The sequence below is a fragment of the Candoia aspera genome, chromosome 7, assembly GCF_035149785.1.
Source record: "Candoia aspera isolate rCanAsp1 chromosome 7, rCanAsp1.hap2, whole genome shotgun sequence".
Taxonomy (NCBI): Eukaryota; Metazoa; Chordata; class Lepidosauria; order Squamata; family Boidae; genus Candoia; species Candoia aspera.
In genome coordinates, this window is record NC_086159.1 from 1,718,853 (window position 1) to 1,735,640 (window position 16,788).

Genomic DNA, 16,788 nt, shown 5'->3' on the forward strand with positions numbered 1-16,788 from the left:
AGTTAGAAGAGACAAGATCGATCAGGAGCCCCTTCCAACAGTTTTTCATGTCCTGGTCACCGCATGATTGGATTACTGCAGTGTGCTCTAAATGGGGCTGCCCTTGAAGACCACCTGGAACCTACGGTACATCTGGTCCAAAATGCAGTGGTGCGACCAGTAACAGGTGCCTCTCATGCCCATGGGTCACCACTGCTATGCAAGCTGCATTGGCTGCCAGTCAGCTTCTAAGTACAATTCAAGGTCTGATTATTACTTATAAAGGAATAACTAGTAATAAAGTAATTACTTATAAACCCTAACATGCCAGGAGCCATGTGGGGAGGTGGGGAAGGTACTTGCAGAGCCACTGACCTGGGGGCCTGGGCTGCTGGTGCCTTGCTCCAGATGTGCTCATGAAGCTCACCTCTGCACTGCTCCTTCTCTGTCACCCGGATGGGCTCCCCCTCCACGGAAGCTGCCAGTGCGTCTTATCAAGGCTTCCTGAAGCCATCTTTCAGAACTGGTATGGCCTGCGCTCTGGTCCCCTCCAGGCCCTCCTGGCCAGAAGACAGGTGAAAGGAAGGGGTCTGGCCTCAAGTGCCTTTAAGGCATCGCCAAACCCCATCGGCCCAGGAGTGAGATTCTTTACGGAGAGAGCCAAGCTGGGGGCGGGAGAAGACTGCAGCTGAGTTGCAGGAACACAAAGGCAACTGGGGACCAGGACTCCCGGGGGGACGTGCAGCCCTTAAGCCCCCAGGCAGAAAGTGATGTTGCTGTGTTCAGATAACATGTTCTTCTCAACTAAGGAAACCACAGGATGGCTGAAGCTGGCAGGCGGAGCCTGATTTGCTTCCCACAGGAGCCAGGATTGCAACACACCCATTTTTGCTCGGTCTGGCACATTGTACTGACCCCCCTCTTTTCAGATGACCTGAACCAGGAGGCTAAAATGCCCCTATGCCGGTTCCTGGCCAGTGTCACAGAGAAGGGCTGGAGGGGGCCCCTGTCAGCAAGACCCATTTTGCGAGACCTCACTCTGCAATTGCCAACCTCGCAACCCCTCCCTCTAAGATCCATGGCGTCCTGGTGTGGTTCTTCTGAGAAAAGGTCCACAATGCCCGGCATCAGGCGGTATCTGCAAATCTCAGTCCTGCAGTCATGCCACCCCAAAAGGAGGTGGTTCATGATTTGGGACCTCCGTAGATGCAGGATTACTGCTGTAACAGGGGGCAAAGCCTGGAGCAGGATCCTTCTGCGATGGTGATTCTGGCCTTGCTTTGGCACTGCCGGATTACCGCAGGGCCCTCTAAACGGGGCGGCCTTTGGAGATGGCCTGGAAGCTGAGGCTTTCCAGAATGGAGGGGGAGACTGGGGGGACAGTCCTGCCATGGCAGGGGGGGCCCTCTTCTACAGCCACTGCAGGGCCTCTGGTGGGGTTCCAGATGCCGTTCCAGGGGTCATCAGCCATTGGGGCCTACCTGGAACAGCACCAGGGTGGGACGTGCATCCTCCAACACCCCCCCCACTTTGAAAGTTAGTGGGACGTGGAGCAAAGAGCCTTCGGACATCTCTAGCCATGGAGGCTTCCCCCAGCCCTTGGTATTTCAGAAAGCAGGAAAATCAGCCCTTTCTACCAAGCTGTTAAGTCTTCAGACTTCCCCTCATATTTTGCAAGGTTTTATATTCTCCTTCTGTTGCAGACGCCCAATGTCTCTGCCCAGGACGGTCTGTCCCGGGAGGAGGGAAGGCAAATGGCGGCCTGGAGCTCTCCTGCCACAAACAGAGCCGAAGCCAGGAGTCAAAGCAAAGAATAAAACTGAAAGAAAGATGCCCTGATGAGGGGAGGCTCCCAGAAAGGAGGCCACAGCTATAACAACCGGGAGGGGAGAGAGGCATTTTTTCCGTCCCTCAGAACCAGCCTGAGGGAGAAGCTCTTCAAGGCCTTCCCCTCGGAGGGAGCCAAAATTCGGAAGAAGCAGAGAAGAGCCAAGGAGCCCAGCCGGGAGCAAACAAGGAGAAAAGAAGAGGGGGAAAAGACAGAACAGAAACAGAAAACAGAAACTAAAAAAGGAAAGGAGACATGTGACCCTGTAGAAAAATGCATATCCTGTAGCTCTGGAGACACGGACCAGAGAGATGGAATGAAGGCATCAGAAATAGAGAGGTCAGCACGAAACAAATATATTGGAGATATGGAACAGAAAGATGTGAGAATACCCTGGAATTGCACTTTGAAGAAAAGAGTGTCGAGAAAGGGCCAGTAGGAAATGGGTAGCTAACAGAGAAAATAGTTTTATTGTTGAGGTTCCTTGCTGAACTAGTTGAAAGCCTTTATAGTGTTCAATCCCGTGGTTTTTTTTCAATTCCAAGCTTTCCTTTGTTAAAAAGAAGTCTTCCCCCCCAGCCACTAAAGGGGATCGAAAACCCTCAACCAGCGGTCCAAGTTTCCAGTGCTTTGTGTTAACAACTATTGAGCTGGGTCAAGCTGGTTATTGGTGGTTCGAAACAAACACGCCAACGCCAGGACGGTCTTCGGACTGGGGCAGCTTAGAGCGTCCGGAAAGTAAAGAGAGCAGCGAAGAACTGCAGTTCGGCCCTTTTCACCAGGCCCGCCTGGCTGGTGGCGTTTTGGGGCACGCGCTGCAGGGATCAAGAAAAAGGCTTTCTGTCTCTGCTGTCCGACCAGGCAAGGACTGAGAGCCTCCTTGAATCGCAACCAGTTGGTTACGTCAGACCGAGCTCTGCAAGCTCCCAGCAGCACCCGGGAACCAGGAGAGGCTCTGCGCTAGCAAACAGAGGATCAGAGGAGATGCAAATCTATCCCCAAAGAGAGCAATCGGCACGGAAGAGGCAAAGGATCCACCGCGCAACGGATTTTCTCTACTAACTTTACCTTGCCGTTTCCCCAGGCCTTTTTGGATGTTGGGCCCAAATTGTGTGATTTTCTCTTTTTCTTTAAGGCAATGTTTCTCAGCCTTGGCAACTTTAAGCTGTATGGACCTCAAACCCCAGAATTCCCCAGCCAGCGGGAGTTGAAGGTCGTACATCTTAGAGTAGCCAAAGCTGAGATGACTGCCATAAGGAGCCTGCCTTTCCCAAGGCTTCCAGCCAAATTTTACAAAGAAAGCCCTAAGTTGCTCTCATCCTGAATCCCACCCTGCCCTGCCCTTCCCGCAAGTGCCTGTGTTTGGGGAATACTTAAAAGTTCTGCAGGGTCCAACTGGTCGTTCATTTCGGAGCCCCCCTGCTTCTTAATCCTCTACAGCAAGAAACCCGGGGCAGGGAGGTCCTTTTGCAGGAGGAGCCAGTCCTGGGAGGCACCACATTCTGCTCTGCACCTTCCTCATCCTTCTTGTCACCTGATCAGGTTTCCCAAAGATGAACTGAAGAAAGCCAGTTTGCATGAGTGGTTTTCTTCTTGGACTCTGTCAACGGTGTTGGGCATTTAGATCCTCTGACTGGAACAGAAGGCTCTTCGAACAGTCACTCATGCCACGGCCACCTCCTGGCTGCATTGCTGTAATGCGTTCTATGTGGGGCCGCCCCTGAAGACCATCAGGAAGCTGCAGGTAGTTCAGAATGCAGAGCCCTGGGCAGTGATGGGAGTGGGGCGTTATGCGCACATGACGCCACTGCTCCATGAGCTGCACTTGTTGCAGTTGGCTTCCAGGCGCAGCTCAAGGTGCTGCTCAACTCCTTTAAAACCTTTCTTGGCTTGGCTACCTGAATGACCACTGATCTCCGATGACCTCTGGCCACCTGGTAGAGTCAAGCAGGGTGGGTGCTTGCTCTCCAGGTCCCGCTTATCAAACAGTGTCCTCTTGCGGGAGACAGGAGGCACGCCTTGCTGGTTGCAGTGCCTGCCCTCTGGAATAATCTCCCCCGGAGAGTCACGCAGCTCCCACCCTTAGGACACTCTGGAAACTACAAAAGAATGCCCCCCCCCGGCCTTGGGTTAAGGTGGTTGTGTAGCCCCTTTTATTTAGTTTAGCTTTGTTTAATTTAAGATTGGGTGTTTGTTCTTCAGGCTGGCCATGTTCTTCTTTTTCTATGCATTATCTCCTTTTCTAATTTGTAAGCCATCCAGAGTCATGGAGCAGTCAAGCAGACTTGAAAAATTGGAATAAATAAATAAAAAAGCAAATAAATAAATTCCATGCGGTTTTTTTGAAAGGTATCGTGGTCAGTGAGTGTTCCTCTACACGATCACTGGCAGCAGAAGAAGCCATGCGGCTTCTATCCGGTTTCCTGGCTTTGGCACTCCTAGGAAAGGTAACAAGCTGATTGGCTGGGGAAATAGCAGTTTCCTGTGTGATTCTGGGATCCAGGACACAAGGTGAGAAATGCTGACAGCCAGCTTTCTTGGGGAACGGCCCTTTCTACAAAAAGCTCCCATCCCCTGTGAAAGCCAGCTGTGGGAAAGGCGAGTCCATGGATGAGTTTTGGTTTTAGGAAGGCTGCCGGGCTGGCTGGAGGGAGGGTCAATCTACAACCTCCATCTTGTCACTTTGACTGGGTGGGAGAAGTTCTAGCTTTAGACAAGGAGGAGGAGAACAATCTTTCGCTATGTGCCTTTCTGAACTCTCTACCGCAGGCCCGCAATTGGGGTCTGTGCCACCCGGGGGACACATGGATTCTGCGCCCATTTTGGTGCCCGACCAGCATGGCACCCAGGGGCACACGCCCCGGTTGCCCCAGCCTGGTTGCAGCCCTGCTCTACCTCATTCTTCCTCCTTTCCTCGCCCCAACCTTCTCCCATCACTTGCCCTTTGGGCACATCTTCCAACTCTGCCAGGTTCATCTGAAGGCGTCGTGGCCAGAATGGTGTATTTCAAGAGCCATCTCACCGTAGACCTCCTAAGAGAATTACAAGCCTGGTTGTTCCGTGTTTGATCCCCTTGCTCAGGATTCCAGACACAGCACTGGGGCTGCCCACCAAGCTGGCTTCTCCATCCGGCTGTCCGTTCCGACTCCAAGGTCCATTTCTGGGGCACGACCTGTTCGGAAGTTGATGGCTGGTGTGTTTTTGTGAAAGTGGTACAAGACTTCGAGTTGCTTTGTTTCTGAAGGAAGTTTTGTGTCTGCTATCTAAAGACAGAGCCACCTAAGTGGGAATGTTTCAGGACAGGGAGGGTCCAACTTCCACTGGTGACTCTGTACAAAAGGATGGTTATGGAAGGTGGAGCTCAGCGACTGGAAGGAGGGGCCTTCCTACCCTCCTGCACAGACCCCGGTTGTGGGGGAGGCCTTAGGTGGAAGCCAATGAAACGAGGGGTAGCGGGTGAAGCCGATTGCACAGCTTGATTCAGCAGAGCTGGAAAACCCTACTTGGATCCGTGGATAGCCCGGTTCCCTAGCTCAGGGCCACCAAGTCTCAGAGGGGGGCTACCTCCCCCAAGACCATCAGGATGGGTCTGAACTGGGCCAGCAGAGGTCAGCCAGGAAATCGCTGGCAGAGAGCAGTAGGCTTTCCTTGCTTAGCTGGTACTTTGCAGCAAGAGCTGAAAACAGTCTCCGAAGTTTTGCCGCTCTGGGGCTGGACTCTGTGCTCAAGAGCGGAGGCTGATCTCCCGGCGCCAGCCCACAGGAGACGGTGCTGCTGGTGGGGCATAGCCGGCATTGCCGAGGGAGCTAGTAACCAGCCCGTTTTTCAGAATGATGAAATGGGAGTCAAGGGACCTCATTACGGGCTTGTGTGCCAGGAACAAGAGCCGCACGGAGCAAGCAATCCGCTTCCTTGTCTTCCCTACCCGCCCATGGAATTGCAAGGCGTGTCATCATCTCTGCTTTGCCATGAAGCAGCAGTCAGTTGGTGACCCCCACCCTCATTTCCCAGAATACCTCGAGGGATCCATTACAGTCCCCTGCAAGCCACCCTTCTGCTAGAAATGTCCTGATGGGAAATCACAGCAGTCAACCTCCAACAAATCTGGAGGACAAGGGGCTGGGGAGCAATGGTTCTTTTTTTTTTTTTTTGCCCAATTCATATGAATTCTTTCTCTCAAAATGCACAAATCTAACCTTGCTTGCCTGATATGGAGAAAAAGGATAGATGAGAGAGGGAGAGGGGGAGGGAGCTGCTTCCTGCCTGTTGTTCCAGCAAGGTATGCTAAGGATTGAAGACATAATTACTCTGGACACCTGTTTGGAGACACCGCTCAGAAATTCCACAATGTATTGGCTTTTATGATGTTTTATATTGTGAGCTGCCCAGAATCAAGTTGATTTGGCAATGCCTAAAATGACTCAAATCAATCAATCAATCAATCAATCAATCAATCAATCAATCAGTGCCGCCTAAGCTGCTTATGTGCTCCCCCCAGTTGCTGTGGAGCTGGAAGGCCTCCAATCCGCATTATGGTGGTTTGGCAACAGAACCGGGTCGGTGGTGCTCAGCCCAGACGACAGCCACCTCAGGCCCTGCCCGGTCTTCCCCTTGCTTCTTGCCCTTCCCCTCTGTCAGGGAGGCAAGGCCCAGTGGCTGTCCCCTGTGTGGGCAGGTCTGCCAGGGCCTGCTTCGTCCTTTTAGGGACTGTTCCCTCCTCGCTGGTCCCCGTGCCTTTCCTCTGCTTGACCAGACGTTTCAGACATGGCTGCCTTTACAAGCCCTTCTCATGTTCTGTCCCGCGCAATAACGCGGACCATTTCTTTTTTCTTTTTTCCATGTCCTGTGCCATCATTGCGCTGATGCCACAGTGATTAAAGCAAAGGAAAGCTGTTCCTTTTCTCCTTGGTTCCTCTGCGGGGCTATAGGAAATTTGTGACCAGGAGGAACCGATGGGTCAGGTTCACGGAAACGAAGGAGTAGCCTTTGCTGAAACTTTCCAGCGTTCCTGCAAAGTAGCTACGCTGCGACTTGGAACGATTAATTAATGAAGTAATTGGGAAAGTGAACCATTGCATGACAATGGGCACAACCGGCAGAGACAGGGCAGGATTTCGCATGCAGCCCCTCACCATTAGCTGGACCATTGTACCAACTGTGAGGGATCTCATGAGAAGTGCAAGTCAGGACAGCATGAAGAGCAGAATCAAGGAAGCCCCGGAGCCAGGCAGCCACCGCCTGTTCTCAAGCACCAGTTGCTCATGAGAGTGGAGCAGCACAGAGACCTGCCGATGGAATGAAGTGGTCAGAGGTGGTCATGGGCCATGAGAGCCAGCAAGCTGGCTTCTGTTCCTGCAAAGGACAGCAGGAAGCACATTTGGGCCATGCGTCCAGGGAGGGTTAGTCCTTGGTGCTGCCAGACCTAGCACTGATCACTGCGCCTCACGCTGGTGATTCAGGCCCCTGTGTCTAGGGACGTCAGTGGAGAGAGAAGTAGGGAGATGAGTTGGGGAGCCCTGGACCTCCTTGGGGACGGTCACCTTTTGCATGGTTTTTAACAGAAGAATGAGCAGCCACTTGCATGGTACGGATGTCTATTTCAACACTGCCGGCCATATCTCAGTTTTGCAGCCTTCCTATTTTACCACTTCCACTTGTTTTCTACTCTGTGTTTTGTTCTGGTTTTGGAAGCCAGCTATGACACTTTCTTATGACGGGATTTAATGGTGCCTCGCTGGGCCTTTGTGATAACCATGCTCCACGGCCACCTCTGCGGTACCCAAGAATAGGGCTAGTTTTGTGAAATGCATCCCCTAGGGAGAGGCTCTTCAACCACGCTGGGGTCCTTGCGCAGGTGCCTGGAGAGACCTCAGAGAGAGCAGGAATCGCGGCGGGAACTCGGGAAACAGTACCGGGGGATTTCAACGTACAGACAGACAGACTTGTACACCATTTATGCTATTTTCAGAGCAAGAAACATTATGTAACATGCAGAGAAGCAGCAGGACAGAGCCAACGAAAGGCCTTAAAGGCCGGAGATAAGACAAAGAGAAGCACGTGGTTCAATCTAAGCCATGCCTTTGCCATTCATGATCCTCTCCAGATCTTTCTATCCTTGAAGACCATCTTGGCTTCTGCCACGTCCACACTTCATTTCCTATACTAGCACTCGTTCTTTGACTGTGGTTCCAATTCCTCATCTGAATTCTATCTTAGTTAGCGCTTGTCTTTGCTCTGGGGCAGTAGAACATAGGCCAGGAGAAGGGTATGGCACCTGCTTGCAGGCTCCTTGACAACCTTAATCAGTCAGGGTGGAACACAGAGGGCTGGAGGCATTGCGTGTTCGTAAGGATGCAAGGTCCAGCTTCTCGTGGTATTACAACTCCGCAAGTTTTTTTTCTCATGGAAATGACTTGAGAAAGTACTTCTACCAAAGTTCATGCACCACTTTGATGCTTCTGAAGGACACAAACACATGAGGTTCAGCGACCCCTCCCCCCAAGATGAATACTATGCTACCTTCCAGCAGCTGAGAATCTTCCGCAGGGCCCCCTTCACCTCCTTGTTGCGGAGGCTGTAGATCAAGGGGTTCAGCATGGGGGTGACGATGCAAAAGGTTGTGGAGATCAGAGTGTCAGTCTCCAGGGAGTAGCCAGCACTGGGCTGGTTGTAGTTTACAAAGGCATTTCCAAGGCAGACAATTACAACACCAATGTGTGAAGCGCAGGTGGAGAAGGCTTTCGGCCTGCCCGTGTTGGATGGAATCCGCAGAATGGAGGCCAAAATGTAGAAATAGGACAGGATGATGAAGAGGAAGGGGACAAGGCCCACAAAGATGCTGGTGATGTGAGTGGCCAACTCGTTGACTGAGGTATCGCTGCAGGCAATTTTCAGCAAAGGGGGGACATCACAAAAGATGTGAGGAAGCTGGTGGTTTCCACAGAACTCCAACCTGGAAGCCAGAGCAGTATAGATAGCTGAGTTCAGGAAGCCCCAGAGCCAAACGGCCACAGACAGCTGGAGGCACAGCTTGCTCCTCATCAGGTGGGCATAGTGCAAAGGCTGGCAGATGGCAGCATAGCGGTCATAGGCCATGACAGCCAGCAGTGCTGGCTCACATCCCGCAAAGCCAATCAGGAAGAATGCTTGTGCCAGGCATTGGTTGTAAGAGATGGTGTGCTGCTGGTATAGGAAGTTCACCAGGATTTTTGGTACCACCACAGAGCAGAGGCAAATATCCAGGCAGGAGAGCTGGCTGAGGAAAAAGTACATGGGGGTGTGAAGGCGGGAATCCAGGAGAACCAGGGTTAGGATCATGAAATTGCCTGTCAGTGTGGCCAAATAGGCAGCAAGGAGAACCAAGAAGAGGTAGACCTGGTGGCTTAGGAGTCTGGAGAATGCCAGGAAGACAAATTCTCTCCCCTGCGTTTCGTTGTGGGAATTCATGAGGAAGGACAGGGAGAGCTGGAAAGAGAGAAATGGACATGTGAAGAAAGCAAAAAGTGCCCATGGACCTTGGAAAATGCACAGAAGAAGCAAAATGACAAGGTCATTATTTGAGGACTCAGACTCTGGAAGTGTGGAGGATGAAATTTCAGAGATCTCTTCTGGCCAAAGAAGAATTAGATCAGCTGCAGGGCAAGATGAGTTAGATTGGGGACGTAGAGCAGGGGGAGCAGAGCTTAATTCCCTCCATGCATTCCTGGGACATTGGGCATGCTGGGAATTTCTGAGGAACATCCCTTCCAAGCTTGGCATCAGAGCCATATTCCATATGGAGGACAAGTGGCTTATCGGGGAAGATGCCACAGTATCGAGTACAGAAAGTCTGCGGAGGACGCAGCAGTCCTTCAGCGCTGCCTTCTCCAACCCCCTGGGTCCTGAAGGTGACATTATGACTCTCTAAGCTGCAAAAAAGGTTTTTATTTCAGCCCCCCAGGAACTCACTGGCCTAGAGAAGGACATGCTAATGGGACATCTTTGATTTTCCAATGGGTCCTACCCCTTTCCCAGGCAAGTGATCTGATTCCAAAGGGCACTAACAGTCCATGGGAAATGCTGCTGAAAAGGCTGTGAAGATCCTCCAAGTTAAAGATGTGTCTATCCATTTCCTATGCTGTACAATTTCAATTTCTTACGTCTTTAAAGCACGTTGTTAAAGCCAAGGGCAGAACGAAAAAGACCAGCTGAATCAAAGGCACCTTGGATGGCTGTCGCATTTCCTCCAATTCAGACTTCTTTGCCCTTCCTTATTTCACTAAGGGCCCTCCATTCTATCAGCAAATGTGGAGCAGGATCCAGCCTAAATCATCGCTTTGGGCATCCTGTGAATCTCCAAGGGGACTCCAAGAAAATGCTTGATGTGCTCTGGGCTTCAGCACAGGATAAGCCTGCCCCCCCTTGTCCTTGAGAGCCAGAAAGGTTTTGTCGGCCATATCCCACCTCCTCTAAAGGAAGGTCAATTTAAATTTGGAATCAGGGCAGCATATGGTGTTTGCTGAGCTTATCCAAACAGAGGCCTTGCTAGGAATAGGTTTAATAATGTCACACATTTCTACTGTCCTGCTGGATTCCAGAAAGCAATTGATACGTGGAAATTGGACAAAGGGACTTTGGGATCAGAATGACAAAGGGCTGCTTTTGTTTGTAGAGGTGCGTCTGCACAGCTGTCTTTCCTAGTGAATGGAGACAATGGGGTGAGGGTGCCCCTTTCAAGACGCCTCTTGCAAACCCAAGAGCAACACCCTCCTCTTCATGTTCCTCACCCAATATTCGGCTGAGACACGTCACCTCTGAACATGGAATTGCCACCTTGCTGCCATGGCTAGCAGCAATATGCGATCCATAGTTGACTTACACTGCATGACGATGTTCTTGGTTTGAGGGTCTTGAAACTTGATCCCTCAGTTCCCTTGCCTGTCATAACAAAAGGAGCTGGAAAATGTATCTGTAAGTTTCCAGTTCCCAGCTTCGATCCAGGGAGCTGCTGTGTCCAATCAAAGCCCATCTCTGAAGCAGCACATAGTCCTACAAAGGATGGGAAAGGCTGGCTTGTCAGTGGTTGCAAACTGTGGTCTGTTGTGAGTCTCAGGCAGCGGAAGGCCTGTGCCAGTCCCGAGATTCCCTAGGTGGAGTTTCCCGGGTTGAGTCTGGCATTCCTGGTCCCTCCCTCCTAAAGCTAAAAATCTTCTTACAGTGCCACCCCAGAAAGAATGGGAGGAGAATCCTTGATGGACCAGAAAGCAACTCACCTGTGCTGCTTATCTCACCTGCTGAAGACCAGCTGAGCACCCTCTCCCCAGGTTCTCCCACAGTCGGGTTCAGGTACAACGAGAGGAGAGGTGTCTCGGCCAACCGCCTGCCCACAGAGCAGGAAGCTCATTCTTACCGTAGGACCGAGGCTGCCAGTTGCTGGCATTATCCGTGGCAGGCGGTGCTCATTGGGTGAAGCGTGCCTTGGCGTGGGGGCCCTGAGTGTAGTCCTGCCCTGGGCTCTGCGGGGAGTAAAGCCGGAGGCAGGCAGAGGGATCCTCCGGCGCAAGTCTGACTCATGTGGGGCTTGTTAGCAGGCACAGGAGAGTTTTCTCAGGGGTGGGAGGAAGGAAGAGGGCAAAGCAGGACAATCTTTTCCAGATCTGAAACGTAGCCAGGCAGGGAGAGAAATCTGAAATCAGTTATCCCATTTGCTTTTAGCAGGCATTCTAGAAATGAATCCAAGAGCATTTAAAAAAAAAAGCCAGGGCATTTTAAGAGTCTCCCTCCCTCCTTCCTTTCCTGGTAGACTGTAACCCCATTCAGGGTTAGCAATAGGAAGGCCCAGATCCGGAGAGCCCTAAACCCCACAGCCTGGATTGCCGTCGCTAAGCAATGTGGCCACGTGATGTCGCATTTTATGACCACCTCAGCAACAACAATCCCCGTCCCAATTGCTGTTGTAACTCAAGGACTCCCTGTAACCCCATTCAGGGTTAGCAATAGAAAGGCCCAGATCCGGGGACCCCTAAACCCCGCAGCCGCTCAGTCTTGTCAGGGTCGAGCTGACGCCTGTTCTTCCCCGTCCAGTCGCATCTACCCTCCAGCCGCTGGGGAAGTCCTCCACAACACCCCTTGGACGAGGGGCAGAGATGCACGGCTGAGTGTCATCAGCGTACTAAGAACGCTTGACCCCGTGCCAAGAGATGACTTCCTGCAGATGTCAAATAGGAGCAGGCAGAGTCCAGCGTAGCAGGGGCCTATGGCTAGACCTCTCTTCCCTACCGACATGAACTGCGACTGGCCTTGCGGGAAGGAGGACCAGTGAGGAGCGGTGTCTCCCACTCCCAGCCTGCTCAGCCAGCCCAGAAGAATGCCACGAACACTGGTCTTAAGAGCTCTTGACAGATCAAGGAAGGCCAGGATGGATACATCACTCCCATCCTGAACCTGTGAGAAATCGTCTACAAGTGTGTTCATTGCTTTCTCAGGACTATATTCTACTCTGAAAACCAGCAGTGACATGTCTAGACAATCTGCTTCCTCCAGGGCCCTCTGAAGCTGTCGGCTTAATACCTTCCCAACTACCTTTCCCAGAAAGAGAAAGTTGGAGACTGGACAAAAATTCTCCAGCACTGCTGGGTCCAATGATGGCTTCCTGCAAACACGGCACCCCACTGCCTCCTTCAAGACACGTGGAACCGCCCCTCCCACAGAGAGGCACCTCCCACCCCTCGGATCCAGGACCAACACAGCCAGAGTCTGACTGGGTCACTTGCATAAATGGCATCCTTACACAAGATCTAGTCAGGAGTTTTGGTTCCCCTGGAGGGAATATTTTATTTAAGGCTTTTGAGGCCTTTGCCCTTGCACCTGGAGGAAAATCTTCCCAAACATCTCAGAGTTCAGAAACTTGGGGAGGTGCAGGGAAGATAATGAAAAAGTGGTGACTGCCCGCGGTTGTGTGCCCATCTTCCTGTCTTAGGTCGAAGTTCTGAGAGCCTGCCGTTGCTGTTCCGCCAAGGGTGCCACCGATGCGGATGAGAGAGATGCCTCCTGCTATCCAAACACGCCAACAATCCCAGTCCACCCATCACAAGAAATGCCAGGTGTACGATTGTTGGCCAAAACTTCCCCTTTTTATAGAAGTAGCAGACGATTGTAAGTTCTTTCACCTTAACCTAAAGAAAGGGGTTCACAGGGCAATATCAGGCTCTCTAGCAGCTTCCTGCTCCTTAGACTTGGCATCATTTGATGGAACTTCATACCCCAACTTGTCAGTCCAAAGGAGTGGAGTCGCTAAACTACATAACTAATCTTTGGAAAGAAAACAGGCCATGGTTGCAATTCATACTTTATTGAGATATAGATATAGATAGTAATTTTATTAAAGATTACAACAATAGAAACTAATACAACTAAAAAAATAGAAAAAATAGAAAATGCAGAAAAGAAGAGAAGAGGAAGAATAAAAAATAGAAGAGAAAGAAAAATAAGAATATAGTAAAGAAAAAGAAATGTATATAACGAAATGACTTCCCCTTCATTACAACAAGTATAAACAATTTTAGTAACTATCAGCTTCTCTTAAAATACAACACATGATCTCTTTTTCCCATATCCCATCTGTTCCGGGGGAAAAAGGCCAGACTGAAGACGACTCCAGGAAAAGCAGAGCCGAGGACTGCGGCAGAATGAAGAGACAGTGAGTCGACTGGCTCTTCGTGATGCCTCTCTGGACAAGAGAGGACTTGAGCTCATCCACAAGTGCTCCAGACAGCTGCTCCTCGTGAGGAGACTGCAAGACAGTGGTCTCTGGCAGGTTTAGAGCCCTGGGAGATGAGGGAGTAGCCATCTTTTTGCTCAAAGTGTGGTCGGTGCCTTCGACAGGGCCCTAAGCTCGCATCCTTCCTTTCCCAATCACCTTTGGAAATTGCTTGTTAACTGCTTTTCAGCTATTAGGAACCTTTGGATCAAAAGATTTTTACAGCACTGGGCCAGTTTCCTTCATTCCTTAACAAAAGAACTTTTAAATACGAGTTAACGACTTAAAAAATTTTTGAACATAATTTATTGCATTCTGAATAGTGAATAATCATTTCTTCAAGAAAAAAATACAAATAAAGCATTGGGTGGGGAATGGCAAGAGGAAAACCCTCCATGCTCACATCTACCTCTTCCGTGTGTTCTCTACAGTCCATTGGTTTAATGTCCTTTGGATGAAGCAAGACAAGCAATTTCTTGGTCTCAGAATAGTTCCTGAAACGTAATTACACCAGGAACCTTAGTTGAAGAGGCACTCCTGGAGGTTTCGGGACATCTGTGCATCCTGCGCCCTTCAGCAGCTTTCTGAAATCTCTAACTCAGCATCGTCCAGTCAGGATTCAACTCCCTTGTTCCCAGGCAGCTCATGGGCCAGTTTTTTTTAACGCTTTGCAGGCTCATAAGGTCTCTCAGAGAATGGCTGCATTGGTCTGCACGTAGAACACCTTGCCCAAGGTTTCACCCTCAGTCTTCAGAAGATATGAAAACGGAGCTCCTAAAACTGTTTATTCCTGGCTAGAATCTCTTACTAACTCAGAAAGTGTATTCTTTGCAAAACTGCAATGATTGTCTCAATTCATGCTCTATTTCTAGATTTGAAATTAGGCAACAGAAAAGAGCAGAAAGCAGCCCCAGATCTGATTTGTGGTGCCCTGCAATTTTATGCTCCTTGGAGAGAAGTGGAGCAAACCTGGCCCCAAAGGCCATTCCCTCCCTTTGCACCTGCCTGTAATGATTGCCCAACCCAAATACTCAGACTCACAAGAGGTTGCTAAATGAAATCTGATTTATTAGGGAACTTAGGACAAATACAGAGAAAGCTGAGAATGAGCAAAAGCGTGCCAAATACAAACTTAAAACCCTCGGTGCAAACGTACCCCGCCTCCCTGCCAACAGCCCCGCCCGTCCCAGGTGCTGGCAACCATCAGAACTGCTAGCCTGGGAAAGTAACCTTGAACACAACAGATAACCCAAACACATTCCAAAAGCAGAGCCAAGAGATAAATCCTCCCATCCTCCCGTGAAAGATGAAACACGCATCCAGCTAATGACATGCGAAATGTTACGATGTATCAAAGACATTGAAACGGCGAACATGACACTGCCCCATGGCCCAAACCTGCCCTGGCAAAGAGCATTTTCCTCACTATCCCAATGTCACCCAGCGGCACCTCAAGGGGGGGAAATTCTGATGTGCTTCTCCCTGCCTTCTGCTATGGTGCGGCTAGGTGACCCATGACAAATGGCATCTCATGGGCACCAATTCCACCCCACAAACAAGATGGGCTCATGCTGGAAGAAGGAAGCCTGTTTCTCTCTGGTGAAAGACTCGAGGAAGGCAGTGCGGCTAGAAGCCATGGATTGTGTCCATCGAACAAAGATGTGCCACTTTTCCCTGGAGCTTCACAAGAAAAAGGAAGAACTGGTCTCTTGGAGTGCCAAGAAGGCTTTCCAACCTTAGAGAAGAAGTCTATATCCTCCTGTTGCCGTCCAGGACCTTCCGCAAGGCCCCCTTCACCTCCTTGTTGCGGAGGCTGTAGATCAGGGGGTTCAACATCGGGGTGACAATGCAATGCACTGTGGAAATCAGGGTGTCAATCTCCAGGGAGTAGCCAGAGCTTGGCCGGTTGTAGTTTAAGATTCCATTTCCAAAGTAAAGGATGACCACCAACATGTGAGAAGAGCAGGTGGAAAAAGCTTTCTGTCTGCCCGAGTTGCAGCGGATGCGCAGGATGGATGCAAGGATGTAGAAGTAGGAGATGACAATGAAAAGGAAAGGGGTCAGTCCCACAAATAGGGTGGCTATATGCGTTGTTATCTGGTTGGCATATATGTCACTACAGGCGATTTTCAGCAGTGGTGGGAGGTCACAGAAGATGTGATGGATCTGATTATCTCCACAGAAATGTAACTTGGAGGCCAAGGCTGTGTGCACTGCTGAATTCAGAAAGCTCCAGATCCAGATGAAAATGGCCGCTTGCATGCAAACATGTGGGCTCATGATGTGAGAATAGCGCAACGGTTGACAGATGGCAGCATAGCGGTCATACGCCATGATGGCCAGCAACCAGCATTCTGAGCCAGGGAAGGCCATCAGGAAGAACATCTGGGCAAAGCAGTGGTTGTAGGAAATGCTGTGCCTTTGGAGAAGGAGATTTGAAAGGATCTTGGGGACTGTGACTGTTGAGTAGCAGACATCCAAGCAGGATAAGTGGCTGAGGAAAAAATACATGGGACTGTGAAGGAAGGAAGTGAACAGGATGAGGGTGATTATTGTGATGTTACCCAGAATGGTGACCAGATAGATGGCAAGGAACACCAAGATGAGGTAGATCTGACCATGTGTGATGCTGGAGAAACCCAGAAATACAAATTCTGTAGCAAGAGTCTGATTGCTGACATCCATGGCAATGCAGGGATTGTGTGTAGCAAAGACGTTTAAGTAGAGGAAAAAATCACTGAACGAGACTTTCTTACCTTCACATATACCTCAGATGCACAAAGCAAATGAGACACTTGTCTCTTCAGATTTTGTAGTGGATGAAGCAATCCACAAAATCAAACCATTGCACTTGATTGATTGATTGATTCATTCATTCATTCATTCATTCATTCATTACGTGCCATCAAGTTGTTGTCTACTCTTAGTGAACATACACATAGATTTTCCCCATGTTGCACTTAATACCATAAGTTGCACTTGAAGTTCCCAGAGTCATAAAGTATTACTTTTGCTCTTATAAGTTGAAGGCTTTCAACAAATCTGTGGTGTTGGGTAAGGATGGACACTTGTTTAAGTTGGGATTTTTTGTAATTTGGGAGTGACTTGTCCTTCTGATCAAAAACAAAACTCAAAAACAACAATAAGTGGAAGCAGTATCACCTAAGAGGAGGAAAGGAGGAAACACAATGTTATTACCATTTTTTAGGAAACAAAAATTTAGAACTACCAAAGATCAAACCAC

At 50.0% G+C, this 16,788-nt stretch overlaps 2 protein-coding genes across 2 annotated transcripts; both read right to left on the minus strand.

Moving 5' to 3' along the window:
• Positions 1 to 2,529: 2,529 nt before the first annotated feature.
• On the minus strand, positions 2,530 to 9,253 carry LOC134501154 (olfactory receptor 5V1-like). The gene is made up of 2 exons (XM_063308762.1): positions 8,327 to 9,253; positions 2,530 to 2,622 (listed from the first exon to the last, which is right to left on the minus strand). The coding sequence occupies exons 1-2, from the start codon at positions 9,251 to 9,253 to the stop codon at positions 2,530 to 2,532; spliced, it is 1,020 nt and encodes a 339-aa protein (XP_063164832.1).
• Positions 9,254 to 12,622: 3,369 nt separating this feature from the next.
• On the minus strand, positions 12,623 to 16,229 carry LOC134501155 (olfactory receptor 5V1-like). Its single transcript, XM_063308763.1, has 2 exons — positions 15,321 to 16,229; positions 12,623 to 12,664 (listed from the first exon to the last, which is right to left on the minus strand). Exons 1-2 carry the CDS (start codon positions 16,227 to 16,229, stop codon positions 12,623 to 12,625), a joined length of 951 nt encoding a protein of 316 aa, XP_063164833.1.
• Between the last annotated feature and the right edge of the window lie 559 nt (positions 16,230 to 16,788).

What these genes read in the sequence shown, in the direction of transcription:
- LOC134501154 (XM_063308762.1), bottom strand. Translation starts at nt 9,253, where the DNA reads ATGAATTCCCACAACGAAACGCAGGGGAGAGAATTTGTCTTCCTGGCA. An exon ending in AGATTCTCAGCTGCTGGAAG is followed by an intron (nt 2,623 to 8,326) that starts GTAGCATAGTAT and finishes TGATCCCTGCAG; the next exon opens with CGCGTGCCCCAAAACGCCAC.
- LOC134501155 (XM_063308763.1), bottom strand. Translation starts at nt 16,229, where the DNA reads ATGGATGTCAGCAATCAGACTCTTGCTACAGAATTTGTATTTCTGGGT. An exon ending in TGAAGGGGGCCTTGCGGAAG is followed by an intron (nt 12,665 to 15,320) that starts GTCCTGGACGGC and finishes ATGTTTGGGAAG; the next exon opens with ATTTTCCTCCAGGTGCAAGG.